Source organism: Notolepis coatsorum (assembly GCF_963971535.1).
Source record: "Notolepis coatsorum genome assembly, chromosome: 12".
Taxonomy (NCBI): Eukaryota; Metazoa; Chordata; class Actinopteri; order Aulopiformes; family Paralepididae; genus Notolepis; species Notolepis coatsorum.
Window position 1 is genome coordinate 18,391,950 of NC_140176.1, and position 22,956 is coordinate 18,414,905.

The 22,956-nt window shown below is 42.5% G+C and overlaps 1 protein-coding gene across 1 annotated transcript; it reads right to left on the reverse strand.

The window, feature by feature from the left end:
• Positions 1 to 100: 100 nt before the first annotated feature.
• On the reverse strand, positions 101 to 17,701 carry abcf2b (ATP-binding cassette, sub-family F (GCN20), member 2b). Its single transcript, XM_084325625.1, has 15 exons — positions 17,621 to 17,701; positions 15,026 to 15,181; positions 14,234 to 14,446; positions 13,936 to 14,118; positions 11,693 to 11,864; positions 8,910 to 9,005; positions 8,697 to 8,799; positions 7,234 to 7,329; positions 6,124 to 6,243; positions 4,644 to 4,733; positions 3,644 to 3,754; positions 3,479 to 3,541; positions 2,493 to 2,621; positions 1,255 to 1,458; positions 101 to 726 (listed from the first exon to the last, which is right to left on the reverse strand). Exons 2-15 carry the CDS (start codon positions 15,165 to 15,167, stop codon positions 607 to 609), a joined length of 1,842 nt encoding a protein of 613 aa, XP_084181751.1. The 5' UTR covers positions 15,168 to 15,181; positions 17,621 to 17,701; the 3' UTR covers positions 101 to 606.
• Positions 17,702 to 22,956: the final 5,255 nt, after the last annotated feature.

Sequence of the window (22,956 nt, forward strand, 5' to 3'; positions counted from 1 at the left end):
CTGTATTCAGTATATTTACAAATGGAAAATGCGGGAAGAATAAAATCTGCGTTTTGAACGTTTGTTTGTATTTATTCAAGGATTCATTTATGACATTGTGTGTCCACTTTATTCAGACAAACCTTTTATTGCATTTACATTGTTAAATAAGAAGGCATAACTGCTCTTTTTACACAAAAGATGTATTTTAAATATCATAAAATATGACCTAAAAGCTGCTGCATACATATTAGGATAAAACATCACATTTGGAAAAATAAAACTTTTTCTATGATGACGAAGTGCGCTGGAATGCATTCCAACATGCACCGAGATGTTTCAGGTGAAAAATAAGCCAATCGGATCACAGCCTGAGGTGAAGGGGGTGGGCGGTGGGTGGGTTTGGGTCAGAATCATCAAGGGTGCATTGTTGTCAAACTTGAGTCTCTAAATAAGATGCATAAGAGATTTGTTTTTCAGTTCTCTTTCTGGGCATTCCTGAAAATCCAAACCCCCGTTTCATTGTTCATCCTTTTCCCAGAGAGCTTGCGGGTCAAATCCATGATGCAGGGTTAAAAGGAACACTCCAACTTTAAGAGAGTGGCTCAAGAGAATAAGAATGTTGCTTTAGATGTCGTGCGCTTGCTGCCTGTCGATCTTGGCCTTCAGGTGTTCCTTGTACGCCAGGATATCATGGTTCCACTTGGTGATGGTCTGCTTCTCACACACCCAGATCTCCTCAGCCACCTGGGAAGGTGAATGAATGGTTGTTGTTAGTCAAGAGTCTTCAGGACTGAAGTTTATTATGATAGTTTTTATTTAACTATGTGGAAAAAACAACATTTGTGAACTAAATAAAAACTACCGGTAGACTTTAAAATAAAAAAAACGAACATTGTGTGTACTTACAAAAGTAACTTAAGTCAGTAGTTCATTGAGACTGGAATGTACTGTACACAGTTGCGAGTCAATTGCCTTCACAACATGGTGTGTTTGTATCACACAATGCCTATTCTGAACTTCTAAATCCCCTGGACAAATATTCCCCATATTGCAAATATATAAATTAACTAAACAAACTAATAACTAAAACAAGCAAACCCTGAAAACGAGCAGAAACCAAACTGAAAACAAATTAAAAAAATAAAAATGCATTTAATAACCCGGTTTAGGACAAACCGGTTCCCCATTCACCCCTATCCCGAAAGGAATCCAGTATTGTTGCCTTTATGAACCACAGTGACCGGTGAATGAGAAGCGTGTGGGTTTTCCTACCTGCTGAATGAGCCTGAAGTCGTGGCTGACCAACATAACGCCGCCATTGAACGCGTTGATGGCGTCTGCCAGGGCGTCGATGGTCTCGATGTCCAGGTGATTGGTGGGCTCGTCCAGGAACAGCAGGTGGGGATTCTGCCAGGCCAGCCAGGCTAAGCACACCCGGCACTTCTGACCGTCCGACAGGTTCCTGATCGGACTTACCTGAAAAGGAGGAGGACATGCAGTGATTAAATTAAAGCAATGAATGATTATATAGCCTTCTACAGAGCCACAGCCGTAGAGAGCCTAATGACTGGATGCATCAGCGCCTGGTATGGAAACTGCTCAGCCCTCGACCAGTGTAACCTTTTTTATCATCAACATAGCCTAGGAAAATATAAAATCCTTCAATGCATTCCTGGACCATCTAGCCATTAGTGTCAGAAAAAAGGCTTAAAACAAGTCAGTCTTACTGTTGCTTTGGGTAATAATTTGTACTAACATATGGGGTGACATCCATCTTCAATCAGTTTAGGTATGAATTCAGCGATATACAATACACACCAGAAATAACATCTCTTCCCACTACGAGCACCAGACTAAATAACATCTCTTCCCACTACGAGCACCAGACTAAATAACATCTCTTCCCACTACTAGCACCAGACTAACAGCTCTTCCCACTACTAGCACCAGACTAAATAACAGCTCTTCCCACTACTAGCTAACATCTCTTCCCACTACTAGCACCAGACTAAATAACATCTCTTCCCACTACTAACACCAGACTAAATAACAGCTCTTCCCACTACTAGCACCAGACTAAATAACATCTCTTCCCACTACTAGCACCAGACTAAATAACATCTCTTCCCACTACTAGCACCAGACTAAATAACATCTCTTCCCACTACGAGCACCAGACTAAATAACATCTCTTCCCACTACTAGCACCAGACTAAATAACAGCTCTTCCCACTACTAGCACCAGACTAAATAACAGCTCTTCCCACTACTAGCACCAGACTAAATAACAGCTCTTCCCACTACTAGCACCAGACTAAATAACATCTCTTCCCACTACTAGCACCAGACTAAATAACAGCTCTTCCCACTACTAGCACCAGACTAAATAACATCTCTTCCCACTACGAGCACCAGACTAAATAACATCTCTTCCCACTACGAGCACCAGACTAAATAAAAGGCACTTCCTGGATGAGCTTGTTGCTCGCGGGTTTGAATCCAATCCCCACCTGTTGTTTCCCCGTAAGGCCGTAGCGTCCAATGACCTTCCTCATTTCCTCCCGGTCTTTGAACTCAGGGTAGCTCTTCATCATGTAGTCGATGGGGGACAGGTCCAGCTCCAGTTGCTCTGTGAGATGCTGCCATGTAGGAGACAAACACGACATTAGATGCTGCCATGTAGGAGACAAACACGACATTAGATGCTGCCATGTAGGAGACAAACACGACATCAGATGCTGCCATGTAGGAGCCTAACATGACATCAGATGCTACCATGTAGGAGACAAACATGACATTAGATGCTGCCACGTCCACTGGTCCAGACTAAATAATTTTTATTGTATCCCCAATTAAATAGTTAAAAAGGGGGAAACCCACCTCACATTAAGAATTCCAACATGTTACTTCCATGACCAAGGAAGGTTCTATCAATATTTATGAACATGAGCTACTCTCTCTGAAAGTGAGACTCAAACATGTGATGTCATCATCAGGTATAAAGTCAGAAGCTGCTCTGGTAACAATGAATGGGAGACTGACTTTAGCGTCCACGCGTCACGTACATCAAGTGTCGGGTGTGTAGATTCCCAGGAAGTCTCACATCCAAACATTGATTATTTTCAGAGCATAACGTTCAGAGAGTGGGAATATGGGCCAAAACACTTGAAGGCGGGTAAAGTGCTGCTCGTCTGATTGGACCAGGGATCGACTATTTTACTGTACCAGACAGTTTTTTCTTTTCTTTTCTGGCTCTGTGCAAGCGGGCCATCGGTTTAGTTCAGATCAATACAGGAGTTCAGATAAGAAGAAACAGCACAATATACTGTACACAAAACACGAATAACAACTTGAGGTCATCCTCATGGTTGGCTCTTGTCATCATGGTAACATCCTCATGGTTGGCTCTTGTAGTCATGGTAACATCCTCATGGTTGGCTCTTGTAGTCATGGTAATCTAAAAGATGCAGGTGTAATAATAAGCCCGGAGCCCTACCTGGTGATATCTGCCGATCTTGACGTGAGAATTCTTGCGGATCATGCCGTCGGTTGGGAGGAGCTAAAGAGAGAAAGAACAATAAAGTAAGCAAAGTGGAAGATAAATAACACACCTACTTCCCGTCCCAAAACGAGATTAGTAGTGATTCAGGGTTCAACCTACCTCTCCCATTAAGAGCTTCAACAGTGTGGACTTCCCCGCTCCATTGGGCCCCACTAGAGCCACTCGTGTGTCCAGGTCAATACCAAACTCCAGGTTCAGATATATGGGAGGCTGCAGGGGGGATTGATTGATTGATTGATTGAAAAGTTTATTAACAGATTGCAGAATGGGTACAGTACACAGTACAGCTCAATACAAACAATTGTTAAGGGGATGCAGACTAGAGAAAGACTTTCGTCTTGTTTACATCAGGGTCCCCCATTTTCAATTCATCATAACATATATGACATACAGGGTAGACAGTACTGCTACATCTAGACATTTATGACATACCAGATTTGCAAATACCGTACAGTTTGTGATACAAAAAGTGTCCAGAAAAGAGTGTATATACATTTGACGTAGAAACTGTACATTGGAGGAGGTTGGGTAGGTGGGGTGGGGTTTGGTGGGTGGGTGGGGGGCTGTACATTGGAGTACTGACAAAGCCATACTTGGTCATTTACTGTACAACTGGGTTAGGACATTTGTAGGGGATAACAGACCAGGTCATAGTCTACGTTATGGTGATTATAGACATGTCCTGGGATATCTGTACATTCCCCACCAGGTAATTATGATGTCAACCACCAAGTGTTCACTGTGTTTCAGCAAGTGACCTCCATCTTAGCTTAGGGTTAGGCGTGACGTCACTCAGCTTAAGGCTATAGGGTTATGGTAAGGGTTAGGTTTCTAAACAAACGTGCGTAAACAGATGTGGAGAATTGAATCAGATAGGACATTAAACCAATTAAGTGTCCATTGTATTAAAGCTTTATTGACAGATTACTGGCTTAAAAAATCTCACATTTTACCAACCTGACAAGAAATATGTATAATCACCGTTTTCGCCGACATTTATCATTAAGATAAGGTCAAATGTTCCTTTATTGATCCCCTTGGGGAAATGCGGGCGTCATAGCAGCATTAATACTTTATAGACTGTAATAACAATACTCACTGTGTCGTCGCTGTAGCTGAAGCTCACATTCTGAACCATGATGACAGGGGGCGGGATCTTCCCACAGGTGGGGAAAGAGAACGACAGGGTCTGCAGCAGACAGATCATCACAAGCATTAACACAGCTCGCTTTTCATGACGAGTGTTTTATTCAACGTTTAGAATAGGACAAGGTATAAAACATACAATGAGATGAAAGAAGAAAATACATTTAAGAAATGCAATTCAAAAAAATAAAAATAATAACTTGCATAACAAATACAAAAAAAAGAAAGACAGGGTCCAACAAAAGAAATCAATCAAATAAACAGTATGTTGACATTATGACATCAAAACACTTAAGGTGAAGCCAATGACGGCATGCTAGTGTCATTTTTACTTCTCTCCATCGTCCCAGTCTTTAACTCATAGGTGTGTACGGTGCGTGTTTTAGCTGACCTCAGCTTACCTTACTAAACTCCACTCACTCACCTCAGCTTACCTTACTAAACTCCACTCACTCACCTCAGCTTACCTTACTAAACTCCACTCACTCACCTCAGCTTACTTTACTAAACTCCACTCACTCACCTCAGCTCAGCTTACTTTACTAAACTCCACTCACTCACCTCAGCTCAGCTTACTTTACTAAACTCCACTCACTCACCTCAGCTTACTTTACTCAACTCCACTCACTCACCTCAGCTCAGCTTACTTTACTAAACTCCACTCACTCACCTCAGCTCAGCTTACTTTACTAAACTCCACTCACTCACCTCAGCTCAGCTTACTTTACTAAACTCCACTCACTCACCTCAGCTTACCTTACTAAACTCCACTCACTCACCTCAGCTTACTTTACTAAACTCCACTCACTCACCTCAGCTTACTTTACTAAACTCCACTCACTCACCTCAGCTTACCTTACTAAACTCCACTCACTCACTCACCTCAGCTCACCTTACTAAACTCCACTCACTCACCTCAGCTTACTTTACTAAACTCCACTCACTCACCTCAGCTTACTTTACTAAACTCCACTCACTCACCTCAGCTTACTTTACTCAACTCCACTCACTCACCTCAGCTTACTTTACTCAACTCCACTCACTCACCTCAGCTTACCTTACTAAACTCCACTCACTCACCTCAGCTTACCTTACTAAACTCCACTCACTCACCTCAGCTTACTTTACTAAACTCCACTGACTCACCTCAGCTTACCTTACTAAACTCCACTCACTCACCTCAGCTTACTAAACTCCATTCAGACTGACCTCAGCTTACTTTATTAAACAGATTTGGACCGTTCATACCAGCCATGTTAACAGATTGGACCGTTCACACCAGCCATGTTAACAGATTGGACCGTTCACACCAGCCATGTTAACAGATTGGACCAGCCACGCTTGCAATCTGCAGCAATGGTTTCGGCGTCCGGTCTATCTTCTCTGCAAGCAAACATATATACCAGATTAAAAAGATTTGTATCCCCTCTTACCTTGTCACTCGATACTTTTTCAGTCAAGCCAGAGGCCACCATCTTCTGCAGCGTCTTCTCCTTGCTCTGTGCCTGTCGCGCCAGCTTGGCAGAGCCGTGGCCGAACCTGGCTATGTAATTCTGGAGGACGAGAGGACAGAGATGTTAAGAGTGACCACAACAATGCAGGTTTCCTACACATTTTGGATGTTCATATAACCATTCTGGGATCAACTGTGACATTTCGATCACCCGACTTGTGTCCGTCAGCTTCTATGTAACAGGTTTTGATGGATAGGTGATGTGAACGTCCCAGGTATCAATTTGGCTCGTGCTTACAACTAAACACTTGGGACGTCGGTTCTTTTTGGGTAACGTAACATCTGCCATTGGCTATGATTACATGATTTTATAGAAAGCACCTTACAGTAGTAGGTGTGCGTCATCCATTTTGTCTTGGTATGGGGCGGTTACAGTGAGAATTAAACCCCTACTCCTGGTATCGTTAGTGCCATGCTCTACCCATCGAGCTACAGGACTGGTATGTAGTCTTTTCTTTGTCTTGTTGATGATAAGCATTTAAAAAAGGGACTGTACCGGTCTTTTTGACATGTGGGTGCAAAGTCATTCTTCTTAACACATTAATTGCCAATAACTAAATAATTAATTGAGTATTCTCGTTATTGGCCGCCATGCGTTGAGTGCCAAACACCTCGCCATGCGTTGAGGTGCATTTCTTTTCAGTGTCTAAAAAAGGAAAAGGAGGAATTCTTCTTCAGATACTGTATTACATCCTAAAACCTTTCACAGTATAAGATTATGAAAAAAATTATAAAAGAAAAAAATGGTGCCTTGATGTTTGTATCAAAGCAAAAATGACTTGGAACCCACATGTCAAGAAAACTGGTATGATTCTTGAACCGCTTAGTGCCTGGGGGGGGGGGGGGGGGGGGAATAAACATATTGATCTTTATAGTCTTTCCAAAACCTTTTGCTATATATTTTCCAAGCCTGTATTACAGATTTTTCCCCCCCCACTAGGAGCACTGGCAACAACTGTGCTCCTGTACCGTTGTGAATGAATGACTTAAAATGCAGTGCACAAATCCACCACAAGGTGTGCCCGTTTACCTTCATGTGTGCCATCTGGTCTTGCTCCCAGTTAAAGCGCTTCATCTGGTGCCCTTCCAGCTCCTCCCTGGTCTTCACATACTGGTCATAGTTACCCTTCAGACAGAAATAGATTTGCATGGTCAATGGTCACCCGGCGGCCCCCACCAACCCGCCACACACTGTCCTTAGAAAAGGCAGCGCTGACACACACACATAATTAGCAACACAGTACACACACCCTACCTCCTAATATGGCTTCTGTGTGAGATCACAGAGACGCACTGTGATCTGTCGAGGCACTATGAGGACCAAGCAGGGACAGCTGATGCTATGCCTATAAAGTTTGATATTGCCCTGGAAGGATATGGTTTAGATGTGATGATGGGGGACCTAAACCTTTCCAAAGTGAGGTCTGGGGATCCCCAGCAGAATGAGGAACAGTCTATCTTCACTGCTATTTCATTCACTAGAGATGGGGTTACCAACCTTTTTGAAACTGAGAGCTACTTCATGGGTACTGAGTCATACGAAGGGCTACCAGTTTGATACATTCTTCTGAAATAACAAATTTGCTCAGTTTGACTTTATGATGGTACTCATCTTTGTGAAGACACCGATCACCTTAATGATTATCAACAATGACTGAACATGGTGGGAAACGGATAATATCAATATTCAACACTTTGCTATTTATCTCAGCAATTGTTTACATTTTCAGACGATCACTTCGACAACATTTCGTAGGAAAATGTTTACATTTTCACAAGCCACTGACGAACCCTTTTAGCAAATCATGAACTATGTTGCACCATGTGCAATGTAATGTTTAAGAAAGATCTACTTTCATATTTCTTTTATAAATCTTATCACATTTTGAACTAATGACCAAAACGGCTGCATTTTTTTTTACAAAATGATCGGTTACATTTCATGAACACACTTTTTAAATATTGTATTCAACTTTGCCATGGCACTGCCATGTTGCCACCGACAACATCTGGTTTCTTTGTTAGTGGGAAGACTGGCATTGCATGCTGTCCACCAGTGTATTGTAATCTGGTGTGTAACCTGACACTGCAACTCTGAGCGAGCCCAGAGGGACTGAAACATTAGCATATAAAAGTGTGCCGATTGAATTGATGCCGAGCAAGAGCAGTGTGGGATCTTCCTTTCTCAATACTGCTGCAAGGAATCATTTTTATTTATCTTCAATGAAGATGAAGCTATTTGGAATAGAATATAGAATAGAACATGCAAATTCGTTTGGTTCAAGCTCTAAAATATAATTCACACATTGTTTACTCTAATGTCAGTATTGGCATTGGCCTAAAAAAAAATCCAGTATCAATCAGGGCTCCAGTATGTGAATATATTTCTCTCACAATATACCACAGATGGCGGCGGTATAGTGAAAATCTATACCTTTTTGCATGGATCCATGACTGCATACTTTCATACTCGATACACCTCCCAGTTCTTACCGTATAGTACCTCAGGCCCTTCTGGTGTAAATGGATGATGTTGGTGCAAACACCGTTCAGAAAGTCTTGAGAGTGCGAAATGAGCACAAGGATTCGCTTGAACCTGGCAGAGAGAAGTATAGGATCAAAATTACAGCCACTTAGCCATGTGCATTGCTGTGTGTGTGTGTGTGTGTGTCTGTGTGTGTGATGGGGGGGGGGGGCTGCACTTACGTCTTGAGCTCCTCCTCCAGCCACACGCAGGCGTCCAGATCCAAGTGGTTAGTGGGCTCGTCCAATAGCAGCATGAAGGGCTTGATGAACAGGGCCCTGGACCAACAGAGGATTCATTCATACATTTACATCTTATTGGCCACGTTGACCAGCCAAAGAAATTGCCAATGGAAACCCTGGGTCACAGCGGGGACCTTGACCTTTGACCACCAAAAATCTGTTTAGTCATCCTCGAGTCCCAAGTGGACGTTTGTGCCAAATTTGAACAAATCCCCTCAAGGCGCTTCCGAGATATCACGTTCACAAGAACGGGACGCCCGATTACTTTTACCAACGGATTTCCAGTTCCGCGTTCGCGTTCTGCGATCCGATTGGCCAATGACGTTTCTGGTCGCGCCAATCGTGTGACGCCTGTTTCTATCACCGGTTAAGCTTAGACACTCTTTCGAAGTTGGTTAAGGTTAGAGTTTGTCTTTAGAGCAGGGCGATAGAACACCAGCCCTGATTCCAAACTCTAACCTTAACCAACTTCAAAAGAGTCGCCTAAGCTTTAACCAGTGATAAACTAGGCGTTAGGTAGTTTGCATGCTGTTCGAGGCGGAAATGGGCACGTCACGCGATTGGGGCGCACATGTCACATGACCAGAAACGTCAGTATAGCCAATCAGATCGCACCAGAAATGTCAGTGGCCAATCAGATCGCAGAACGCGAACCTGGAAATCCGTTGGTAAAAAAACTAGACGCGAACGGGACAGACGGGATGGAGACCAGCCGAAAACAACCTGCCAAACCGCTGCACCGTGCGGAGTCAACAAGCAACTTACGTTTTTCCTTTCAATTAACTCCATACTTAGTTCTCAGCAATCTGGTTTTAGAGCCAAACATAGTACTAAACATCAGCCATCACTTTGATTACAAATGATATTATTTCAGCATTAGATGAGAAGAAACATTGTGCTGCCCCTCTTTGTTGATTTATCAAAAGCCTTTGTTACAGTTGATCACTACTTACTTCTAAAGAAACTATCCAACATTGGGTTGGATGATAATGCCTGTGTCTGGTTTCAGGATTATCCATCTTCTAGGCGGCAGTGTGTGAAGTTAGGTCAAGCCCAATCTGAATTCTTGGCCATGACTAAAGGTGTGCCACAAGGTTCAGTTTTGAGTCTTGTCCTTTTTACAATTTATATTGATATTGTTTCTTCTTTGTACGGATGTCATGCCCATTTGTATGCTGGTGACACAATTGTGTACTGCATTGCTGACGCTGTACAGTTGGCCATTGGGAAATTGCAACTTTCCTTTTATGCTCTAGTCTACAGGATGCCCTTGCTGGTCTTAAATTGGTTCTTAATGCTAGTAAGACAAAGTTTATGTTGTTTTCAAGAGCAAGAAATATTAACTTTGATGATGTGCAGATATCTACTGTCAGTGGCTCTTGTATAGAGAGTCACGGAGTATAAATATCTTGGCCTGTGGCTTGACGAGAAATTTACATTTAAGTTCCATGTGGACAATCTTGCCTCTAAACTGCGACAGAAAATTAGTTTCCTGTACAGAAACAGATCCAATTTTCCTCTATTTAGTAGAAAAATAATTGTTGAATCGGTCTTCTTATCAGTTTTGGATTATGGTGATGTAATTTATAGGCATGCTGCGGCATCAACTCTTAAACCTCTGGATTCTGCATATCACTCAGCTCTTAGGTTTATTACTGGTGACAGATATGATACTCACCATTGTGTCCTGTATGATAGGGTGGGTTGGCCTTCTCTTACAGAAAGGCGCAACAAACACTGGTATTCATTTATTTTTAAAGCCCTTATTGGTAAACAACCTGTTTATATCTCTTCACTGTTAGATTGGAATATTGGAATATTTGAACCTATTCAGCTTGATCAAATGACTGGATGGTTCTTAGGGTCCCTCAAGTTTGTTCTGATCTAGGGAAGTCAGCTTTTTCCTTTGATGCCTCTAATTCATGGAATGTCCTTCAACTCTCTCTGAAATTGGAGGTTCTCCCTTCCCTCGGTATGTTTAAACGTATGATTTCAGACCATTGTGTGACTACCTGTAACTGTTTTAGCTGATCTTTTAAAATAATTTTTAAACGTTTTTTTTTTAATGCACTTTTTCTCCCCATTTTCAACTTTTCTCCCATCCCAATTTCGTGTTTCCAATTCTTCCCTCCCCTGTCTTGAACGTTGCTAGACTATGCCTCCCACTGGTCGGCTGTAGTGAGGATAGAAGCCTTGCATCACGTGTCCCCTCCGGTACACGAGGAGGCAGCCTGTCGCATCTTTTCACCGCAGCAGCTCGAACTCTGTGGCGAGGAGTAACGCGTGGGAGGCTCACGCTGCCCCCGATACTTCCCGTTTCCGCCGCACCGGCGTCACCCAACCGACCTGTAGGAGTCGCTGTCCACAACGTCCAATCCCCACCCACCGGCTTTCCCACCCTCTAACACTGCCAATTGTGTTAGTATGACGGCCGGCCAAGCCGGTAGCAACGCCGAGAGCTGGGCTCGATACCAGCATATCCTGCGTTAGTGGCGAGCGCCTTGCCCACTGCGCCACTCAGCCACGGAATGTGAATATTTTTTGTATTATGTACCGTTTTCCTTTTTGTACAATCGTCGTTTGTGTAAATGAGGGAAACCGCCGAAGCTTACAATTTTAAATAAAAGGTTGAAATGAAATAACAACAGTAAGCAGACCGGACCCCATCTGGCACATTTTGTCCACTCCGTGCCGTGGTGGTGGCATGTGTCCCGTCTGCTCACCTGGACAGAGCAACGCGCATCCTCCAGCCTCCACTGAAGTCCTTCAACTTCTTCCTCTGCATGGCAGGCGTGAAGCCCAGACCGTGGAGGATCCGGGAGGCGCGCACCTCCGCCTTGTCCGCGTCCAGCTCCTCCAGGCGCTCGTACAGCTCCATCAGCTTCTCGCACTCGGCTGTAAACGATTATTAAAACGTATGTCACGTTTCGCAATTATGCCACAACAATGTGGAACGCCCTACCCCACAGCCGTAAAATAATCTAAATCCCTACCCTCCTTCAAAACCGCTCTCAAAGAGCACCTACGGGTGACTGCAATTAGAAACGGGCCCTGGCAAATGTCCAAACCCCACCCACCCAACCCCCTCCAATGTAGTTTCTTCCCCGTCTAATGTATATATTTTTCTTGTAAGATCCGTCTCATAAACAGTACTGTATATTGTGTATATGTCTTGTATGTCACAAATGTCGTGATGAAACAGTACTGTATATTGTGTATATGTCTTGTATGTCATAAATGTCTTGATGAATTGAAAATGGGGGACCCTGATGTAAACAAGACGAAAGTCTTTCTCTGGTCTGCATCCTCTTAACAATTGTTTGTATTGAGCCGTACTGTATTGTACCCATTCTGCAATCCGTTAATAAAGTTTTCAATCAATCATATATAACCTCTGTGTAGGGCTGGGCGATATGACGATATTATATAAATATCGGGTACAGTTCATTAACGATACACTTTTTCAACGTATCGTGGATATCGTGATGTTTTGCCCAAGAGGATTGTGTCGCGTCAATCTGTCCACACGTTACTCGTTCATATCTCAGCCCGTGCTGAGATATGCCCATTCCGCGGTCTGTTAATAAAGTTTTCAATCAGACAGATGTATGGAAAGGCTTTTATTATAACATTCGTTGTAGTAAAATCATTATGCCTCATTTAGTCATCCTGTTGAGCACTGGTCTCCTACTCGACGGCCGCGGGGAGCTAACGTTAGTAGCTTTGTTGACGTTGTTCAGCCACAGGACATTCAGGAAGTAAAAAACTAGGAGCTTGCCGATTGGTGCTAAGAACAGCAGGGCGGGTGCAAGCGCTGTGACGTAATTGGCAGACTCGACTGTCAATCAAAATTATATGTTTCCGTCAGAATGAATGAGTGAAGACTTTGTTAAAGGGTTGCAGAATGGGTACAATACAGTACAGGAGGATGAAGACCAGAAAAAGACTTTCGACTTTTTTACATAAGGGTCCTCCATTTTCAATTCATCAAAACATTTAGAGACATACATATATACAGTAGTTTCATTAAAATGCTATTGATTGATTGATTGATTTAAAACTTTATTAACATATTGCAGAATGGGTACAGTACAGCTCAATACATACAATTGTTAAGGGGATGCAGACCAGAGAAAGACTTTAGTCTTGTTTACATCAGGGTCCCCCATTTTCAATTCATCATATTTCATATCTAAATCATATAATATCTCATTGCTAAATATATGCAATATATAATCTAATAATCTAAATCTAATATATAATATAAAAATGCTAAATGCATGGGTATTTTATTTTGTCTTTAATGTTAGCTTGCAAAATCAAATACTGTCTTGGTAAGCCTCATAATGAATTGTTTGGGGTAAAAAAGAAAAACATCGTGATGTGTATCGTGTATCGCCAAAAGGTCAGAAAATATCGTGATATCATATTTAGGCCATATCGCCCAGCCCTACCTCTGTGGACACAAAGTCACAGAATAACTCGACGAGGGACGGCATTTCAACTCATCAACACATAAGTTTATAGATGCATCCATCTTGAGCAACAAGATGGATGCAGCACGGTGGTGTAGTGGTTAACACTGTCATCTCATAGCTAGAAGGTCCAGGGTTCGATTCCCGCTTGGGGACCAGGTTTCTGTGTTGCCAGGTAGGGTATCTCCCGGGCCTTTCTGTGTGGAGTTTGCATGTTCTCCCCGTGCTCGCAAGGGTACCCCCTCCCGATAAAAGATAAACCCAATGGAAAAACATGCACAACAGATGGCTAACGCAGTCGCGTTCCCTGACGAAGACGGACAGGAGCACTTGCATGCGTGTGTGTTCCTGTGTGTGCCGCCCATCGCATGAGTGTGTCACTGCATGATGAATATAGACTTCTTCAAAAAGTCCAGTTTATGTTTATTTATGTATGTTTCACATTTCACTTAATTCGATTGCTGAATGGTGCGCTTCATTTGTGAACTCACAGTCCTCGTGGGCTAGTCTCTCTGCCTCCTTCTCCAGCATAATCCTCTCCATGTCCACCTCCATGACACACTCCAGGGCCGTCTTTTCGCTGGGCGCCATCTCCCGGGTCAGGTGGTAGATGTCTATGTGGTCTGGAATGGGATACTCGCGATGACCGATGGCCGACAACAGCATGGATTTACCTGGCAAAGAGACGACCAAAATCATATTCAGAGACATTCAGAGATTCTCAGTGGTGGGAACAGATGGATGATCTACGCCGTGAGAGTTTAGTTGTGGGGTTTTAAGGAGTGTCACCTGTGCCGTTGAGGCCTAGGAGTCCGTAGCGTCGTCCAGTGTTGAGCTCCAGGCTGGTGTCTATCAACAGCTCCTCGCCGTGGAAAGTGAGCGACAGGCTGGCAATGTGGACGTCGGTGCTGTTGGGGTGGGAGGCGAGCACCCCCGTCACCGCTCGCGCCTCCGTCTTCTCGAGTTCAAATGCGTCCAGCTCCGCTGTCAGGCTGTGAATCCCTGACCGCAGAACAAGAAAGAACAGGTTATTTCATAGATGTTTGGAGTGGGGACAACATGTCTATTGGACATTGGGGTAGTAATGCTGTAGGGGGGGGGGCTGTCCCGATTACCATTTTCTGAGCTTCAAAAGCAAATAATCAAAGCTTTATTCTCCCTGCGTGCAAAGTATCAATGCGGTGGGTCAATGAGAGTTATGTGTCAAGACAGGTTTTTTTTAAGTTCCGAAGACTAAAATATCTGTCTGAGAAGAACTGATTTTCAAAATGAATGTTTGATTATTATTCATATAAGCAATTTCTTATGTTGATGATGGCTAAAAACCAAAGACTCCGAAGCATTTGAATAGACATTCTGACACAAGAACAGCCATGGCAGCGACTGAAGCTTCTAAGTAGTTGGGTCAGTCCTATAATGCTGTCTGTCAGTATCTCCAAATATGTCTAACAATTTGAACCAAATCATTGTTAAGATGATGATCAGAATCAGAATGCGTAGCTTATTCCTAATGCTGATTAACCCACCATAACTCAACCCTACTGGTATTTATACTGTACTGGTATTTATTGCCTCTCTCACCATTGCTTTCCACTCCGTTCTCCTTGCTCTCTGCTAGTTCACCCTCTCCGCCATTGAGCACGTCGGTTTTATTTGTCCGCTGGCGGGCCTTTCCAGCCTCCTTCTTCTTCGCTGCCTTCTTCTTGGCCTGGTCTGACGGCATCGCTGCGTTTTTTACTATTCAACAGCACCAAGACAGAAAAAGAGAGAAACGGTGTGGACAGATGTTAATTCAGTTCATTAACCTGTTCCACCCGTGGAATATTTTCACCTAAAATATATACCTAGGTAAATGGAATATTGCTCCACTTCTACAAGGCTCATTTGCATATTCTTGGTATCTAGGTACATCTATGGACCTCAGGGAATGTATTCACAGTGTCAGAAATATTGTGTCTATTACTAGGCTTGCTTAAATTGTGATGAAACAAAGGAGAATATGAATTATGATTTTTCTTTGAATCTTTGACAGTGAATAACACCATGATAATAATGACCAAACTTAAAAAAATATTAAACAGAAGGTTCTGTAGATACAGTACTGAATTCTCGCATCCGGACCAATGCAATTTGAAATATTATTATAGAATATATAGAATATGATGCTTATAAATTACCTTATTATAGCCAATTCGCACATTTATATATATATATATATATATATATATATATACACATATATTATCTTTCAAATGAGTTCAATTTGGATTTAGTATCAACAGGCGTGCATAAGAACAGATAATGATATCTACTGTACCTTTTTATTTTCACCACAGTGCAACCATTTTGAAACTAATTTCAGATCTAATTGTTGCAACATGCTAACAATAGGGAGGAGAAACTAACTGCGTTTCAATATTTGTCAAAAACGTTACCTTTTGTGGCTTATTATCCCGAATAATAACAAGTTATTGAAATAATTCATTCAGAACGCTGAACTTTGAACCCCCACAGTATCTGACAGGAAGTGTAGTTCGGAATAATTCCAACGCTGATCCACAGCTATGCACCCCCTCGACAAAATGGCTGCAAAAAAACTACAATTCCCATGATTCAAATGTTCCAAAATGGTCACAGTCTTGTAATAGACTTCAGCGAATCGAGAAGTTAAAACTATCTAATGGCACTTTTAACCTATTGCTAAACTAACATATTGATGATAATATACATTCTACATGCTTTTGTGACATGTTAGTGATGTTAATACTTGAAAACGTTTGATAAAAAAATCGCAAAAAATATGCAACAAAAATATTGATTTATGACCATGCCATTTTGGGGTCGGTACCGACCCAGTCGGGCGGAACAGGTTCATTTGGTTATGAATTAATTAATTCAGTTAATAGGTCAGGGTATGGCATGTGATAAGAAAGACACTCTTTCCATAAGCTTCACTGTGCTCGTCTTGCAATTGTACTAATGTCACTGTGATAAGCCATTATTTCCACGTTGCGAATTGACGTTGACGTGAATTAATGAAAATTCTCATTTTATTAACAGATTGCAGAATGGGTACAAGAATACAGTACAGCTCAATAGGGAGGTGTAGTGGTTATGTCATTTTCGTTTTTTCCTGTTCCACCCTCTGTTCCACTTAATAATGTATTTTCCCATTGACCATTTCTAAATCGGCTCGTTTTAGATAAATAAAGCATTAACGTTGGCATGGTGTACCTGTCTGTGCGTATTTATCCACAATCTATAGCTCAACGTGAAAATATTCGCAATTAATCGTAAAGGTAGAAAAATAACAACGTTTATGTTTTCATTCGCTGGGAAACTACACTATTTGGCGCTGCTGAGTGACGTCACCACAGCGTGGTAGACGCCCGGCTTTAGTCGCAGACCTAGGATCAGATTTCCCTTACATTCGATAAGCTTAATTAATAAAGGACCGTCGATGTGGCGCTCACTGCTGAACTCGGCGACAAGCGCAGCTCAAATCGCGTTGAGTCTAAAAAAAATGGACATTAAAAGCCAAAACAACTTTACGTTACAGATACTATTAGACTCATTTGATTGATGCACGTTTTTTGTTCTTCTTGCCACAAGTACCAACGCGCTTGCTATAATAATGTCATCCAGCTAGCTGACATTATATATCCAGAAGCAATCACTTCACACATGGCTGACTAACTACATGATGGTTTTCCATATCAGCCAAACAACCCTCGTTATTGTTATGTGTATAGACGTTTATTTTGGCCAAATTATGCAAATGTCCGTCGTCTTAACAGCTCGACGAAAGCCCTAACACGACAGGGACAGGGGTATTAGCCTTGGCTAGAAATCCTACATCTGATGATCTGTATCTTGTTATTATAACTCGCTACAATGTTTTATTTCGCATTGTCCCTGACAAATAAACGAACTAATAAACTAGCCGGCTGTCGACCGCGTGGACCGCGCGTTAGCTGAGCTTAAAATAAAACGCCGGTCAGACCGCAGGCCTCTCGGCTCCAGCTAGCAGCTCCACACCACAAGGCCCAGGCTGATCTCGTCATGGTTTATTAAATATGAAATCAATGTAGCTATTGTAGAACAACACGATCGATGATGTCACCCGTTTGATGAAGTGAGACGATCATACTGTGTGGAAATGTGTGTCTTTCTTACCTGGATGACAAGTGCTGGTCTCTCTCGGAGCTGCTATACCGACGTCTTGTGCCCAGTTTCGCCGGCTGGATACAGGGTGGCTGGCGCTGAAGCAGACCGTCAGACCGTATATGGTCAAGAAGGGCGGTGAGAAGCCCCCTCCCCTCCCTCATTATTATGGGACTGCAGCAGTGCTGGCCTTATGCTGGTTACTACTGTATGAATGAATGAACACTTTATTTAACAGATTGCAGAATGGGTACAATACAGTACGGCTCAATACACACAATTGTTAAGGGGATGCAGACCAGAGAAAGACTTTCGTCTTGTTTACATCAGGGTCCCCCATTTTCATTTCATATTGACATACTCAACATACTACATGACATTTATGGCATAGGGACATAGGTATTTAGTACTGATACATTTGTGACATATACGGTATTCAAATATACAGTACTGTTACTCATAGATCCTGACAGAGTATATACATAATTGGGGAGGGGACTGTACATTAGGAGGGGGTGGGTGGGAGAGAAATATACATATACGGCGGGGAGGGAATATATACATGCGGTGGGGAGGAGACTGTCTATTAGGAGGGGGTGGGGGGTTTGGACATTTACGGTGGCCAGTTTCGAATTGCAGCCTCCCGTAGGTGCTCTTTAAGAGCGGTTTTGAATGTGGGTAGGGATTCACATTCCTTTACAGCAGGGGTCAGCAACCTTTTTGACATGGAGTGCCTGTTTGAAATATAGTTGTAACTAGTGTGCCTCAACAATATTCCATGCATCGTAATCTTTTTTTCTCATAATCAGGTATTTTTAATGATAATTTTTACATTATTACATCATTTGTTATTATTATTATTAACAATATTATTATGATGGTTGTATCAACCCTAAATCTGAGTTGGGGGGGGGGAATGCAATGCAGACAAACAGCTGCATACAGTGCGACCATTTCACTCACATTTGCCCATTCATTTTTGGACACATCACACACCATTGGTGTGTGTACTGTACGTGTGCTGTCATAGCTCCACCTACAGGCCTAATGGAGAACACCAGGATGTGAATGGAGGGTGAATGTGAGGTATATCGTGTAAATAAGTTTTGATTGATCGCAAGACTACACTGTAAAAAAATATATAATAAGTTACCAGAACTTAAAAATATTGAGTTCAGTTACTGTGCATTAAGGTTTTCAGTTTTCAATCCATAATAAGTTAACAGAAAAATAAGTACACAACCACATTATTTCAACCTAATAAAACTATGTTTATTGTCATTGTTTTAAGAACACAAGTTGACTTGGTAATACTCACATTTTGAGTAAAAAAATGGCTTTTAACATGTGCAATGTTCAATGAAATAGAAAAATAAATAATACAATTTGTTGATTAATCCCACTGGTCACAATGGTGACCGTAATAATGTTTTTGTTATAAGGCTCTGCAAATGTTACTGAATGATGTAGCAATGTATTTCCAGCTAAATTGAAATAATAAACAAATAAAGGGTCTCAATTAAATATGTGGTAGTAAAAAGAACCTGTGGGAGGATTTCAACAAGATAAATGCGACAACAGTGCAAAATATTTCACTATAATATTTCAAAGCAATTTTCTTTTCTTTTTTAATGCTGCCCCCTGTGCCTATGCAAATGCCCCCGCGTGCCTATGCAGGCACGCGTGCCTAGGGTTGCCTACCCCTGCTTTACAGCTTTGGGTAGGGCGTTCCACATCGATGTGGCATAATTGCGAAACGTGTTTAGTCCCTTGTTTGAGCCGAATCTGGGTTTAACATGATTTGTTGAGCTTCCTCTGGTGTTGTGGTCGTGGTATTCACTGACCTTTGGGAAGTATTTTGACATGTACATGGGTACCTTGGTCGTGTAGTGTATCTTGTAGACCAGGCCCATTGCAAGTTGCTGTACTCTGTTGTCTACTCTAAGCCATCCTATGTTGTCAAAGTGGGCAGGGGTGAGGTGGGTTCTAGGAGTAAGGTCAAGCAGTAGTCTGACCAGTTTGTTTTGAGATTTTTGTAATTTTGTTTTTAGCGCCTTTGAGGTGCTTTGGTACCATGAGGTGCAAGCATAGTCGTAGTACCCTTGAATGAGTGCTCCTGCCAGAGTCTTCAGGGTATTCTTGTTTACCAGTGAGGAGATCCGGTACAAGAAACGAGTTCGTTGGTTGACTTTTTTTATTACATTGGATGCCATTTTGTCACAGGAAAGATTTGCCTCTAGGATGGAACCCAGGTAGGTAATATCTTCTTTCCTTGTGACAATATTGTCACCCACTGTAACTGAGAAGCCGTCGGTCTTGCTGAGTTTGTTATTTGAACCGAAGAGAATGGACTCTGTTTTGCCCATGTGTAATGATAGTTTGTTATCAGCGAGCCATATGCAGATTTTGCCTAGTTCTGAGCTGAGGGTTTTTTCAACCTGTAACTTGTTCTTGTCAGAGACCAGCAGGGCTGAGTCGTCCGCAAACAAGAACAAGTTGCAGTCACAAGCTGACGACATGTCATTTGCATAAATTAGGAACAGTAGCGGACCTAGTATGCTTCCTTGTGGAACACCACAGCTCACTGTGAGAGGGGGGGATAGGGTACTGTTTACCTCCACCATCTGCTCTCTCCCCTCCAGGTAGGATTGCATCCAGCTCACTGATAGACTATCAAAACCAATTGCTTTTAGCTTGTCAATCAGAATGGTGTGATTGACAGTGTCGAAGGCCTTTTGTAGGTCCAGCATGACCATGCCGCAGTATTTGCCCGCGTCCACCTCTTGTTTGATGTGGTCGTTTAAATAGAGAAGGCATGTGTCAGTGGAGTGGGATGTTCTGAAGCCAGATTGGAATTCGTATTCGATTCTTTTCCGCAAGGTATTTTTCGACCTGTTCATATACAATTTTTTCCATGACTTTCGAGATGGAGGTAAGGATAGAAACAGGGCGGTAGTTGCCTGGGTCTAATTTACTGCCTTTTTTGTGCAGGGGTGTTACTCTCGCAATTTTGAAGTCCTTGGGGACGTGTCCCTGTTTTATGGAGAGGTTTATTATGTGTGTGATGACTGAGGTGATGGCGGCTGCTGAGTCTCTGAGGAATTTGGAGGGGATGTTTGCCAACCTAGGATGGCTTAGAGTAGACGACAGAGTACAGCAACTTGCAATGGGCCTGGTCTACAAGATACACTACACGACCAAGGTACCCATGTACATGTCAAAATACTTCCCAAAGGTCAGTGAATACCACGATCACAACACCAGAGGGAGCTCCACAAATCATGTAAAACCCAGATTCGGCTCAAACAAGGGACTAAACACGTTTCGCAATTATGCCACAACAATGTGGAACGCCCTACCCAAAGCTGTAAAGGAATGTGAATCACTACCCACCTTCAAAAACACTCTCAAAGAACACCTACGGGAGACTGCAATTCAAAACTGGCCCCTACAAATGTCCTAACCCAGTGTCCCTGTTTTATGGAGAGGTTTATTATGTGTGTGATGACTGGGGTGATGGCGGCTGCTGAGTCTCTGAGGAATTTGGAGGGGATGTTGTCATGGCCAGTGGCCTTGTTAGGTTGGAGGGCACTCAGGCCCCGTCCACACGAACGCTGGTTTTAATATAACCATGATTGTATGTGCGCAGTTGCACTGTTCGGCCACACACAACCGGGGATTTGCTACACTGCAACCGCGGTCTTTGAAACCGGTGGCCAGGGTGAAGTTGTGCGGTTTTGCAGTTGCGTGTGGGCATAGCAACCGAGGTTATTCCCAGTGTTTACAGCAGAGCTGTCGCAATTATTCCCCATGTTCACGGCAGACCGCGGGGTAGAGAGATTAGAGCAGAGCCAACTACACCAGTGTTTACAGCAGAGCTGTCCCAAGTAGCGTTATATGAAAATGATTGTAACAAACTTTTGTTCAAAACGTATCGTCTGTGTTGAAGAGTGTTGTGATCGACTGATGTCTGTTGACGCTCAGAGAAAACATGTAGCTGCAGCTAAACTAAACTCATGTGTTGTCAAGTTATTGTTATAAGGAACCCAGTCCAGACTGCATCCCCTTAACAATTGTTTGTATTGAGCCGTATTGTATTGTACCCATTCTGCAATGTGTTAAATAACGTTTGCATCCATTTCATATCGGTAACGTTACCACATTACGTTAGCATTTAAGCTATATACTATACATGGATATAGCCATTCACATTAGCATGTAGCTAACAACACCGGCGGTCTTTTGTGAGACTAAACTATCCGCTCTTGGTGGTAAATTGTGTTGCTGATGGTTTTGTTTCATCAACAAAATGAGAGGCAGAACACACAGTGAATGTATCCGTTTGTTTATTGCAGTTTCTTTCTTTGCTGAAAATATATGTTCCGTTGGCAAAATTATCAATAGGGTCCAGCTATGTTTCTAAACAGGAAGTTCTTCTTCTTCTTCAGTGAATTAATGGCAGATCGCAACCACAGGAAGTTTAGTGAGCTTTCAGCCTTTTTTGATTGGTTGAAATGGCCTTCATGTCTGAACAACATCGCCGCCTACTGTTTTGGCATTGTACTAAATGTATCGGTTGCTGGGTTCCCAGCTCTGCCGTGAGTACGCAGTTATACACGGTTGTTCACCTGTGTTCACCGTGTGGACGGAGTTTTATTTTTTCAAACTTCGGTCATATTAAATCCAAACGCTCGTGTGGACAGGGCCTCAGTTTTTTGAGTACCTCATCTGTTGTTACCATTTCCAGTTTGAAGTCGTCTTTGTGGACCCCTAGGTTCTTGTAGTACCCCATAATGCCCTGAGTGGGAGGGTAGTTTGTTTACTAGTGTTGTGGCTATGTTTGTGAAGAAACTGTTTAAGTAATTGGCTACATCCAGCTTGTCTGTGATGAGCGTGTTGTCCGTCTTTATGTTTATGTTTGAGAATCTGGTTTTAAGTTTTTTACTGCAGCCTAGTTGGTTATTGAGTAATTTCCAAAGTTCACGTGGTTTGTTTTTGTTTTCCTCGGTTTTGTCATTGATGACATTTTTTTTTGCTGTTTTGATCATGGAGTTTACGTCATTTCTTAGTCTGTTTCTTTCCAGTTTGAGTTCAGTCACGTGGGCTTGGAGTTCACTGCTTGTGCTTATGGTAAGCTTTGACTGACTTTTACGAAACTCAGAGCATTTTTTGTCTCTGGTTTTCATAGCGGTCAGTATTTCAGTGTGCATCCACGGCTAAGCACGATTTTTTACCCTGGTGGTTCTTAGGCGGGCCATGTTGTTTAGTATCGTTGAAAATTTGGTTTTGAAACCAAGCCATGTTTCTTCAACCAGTGTACCATTGAGCTCATCTGACCAGTCCAGACT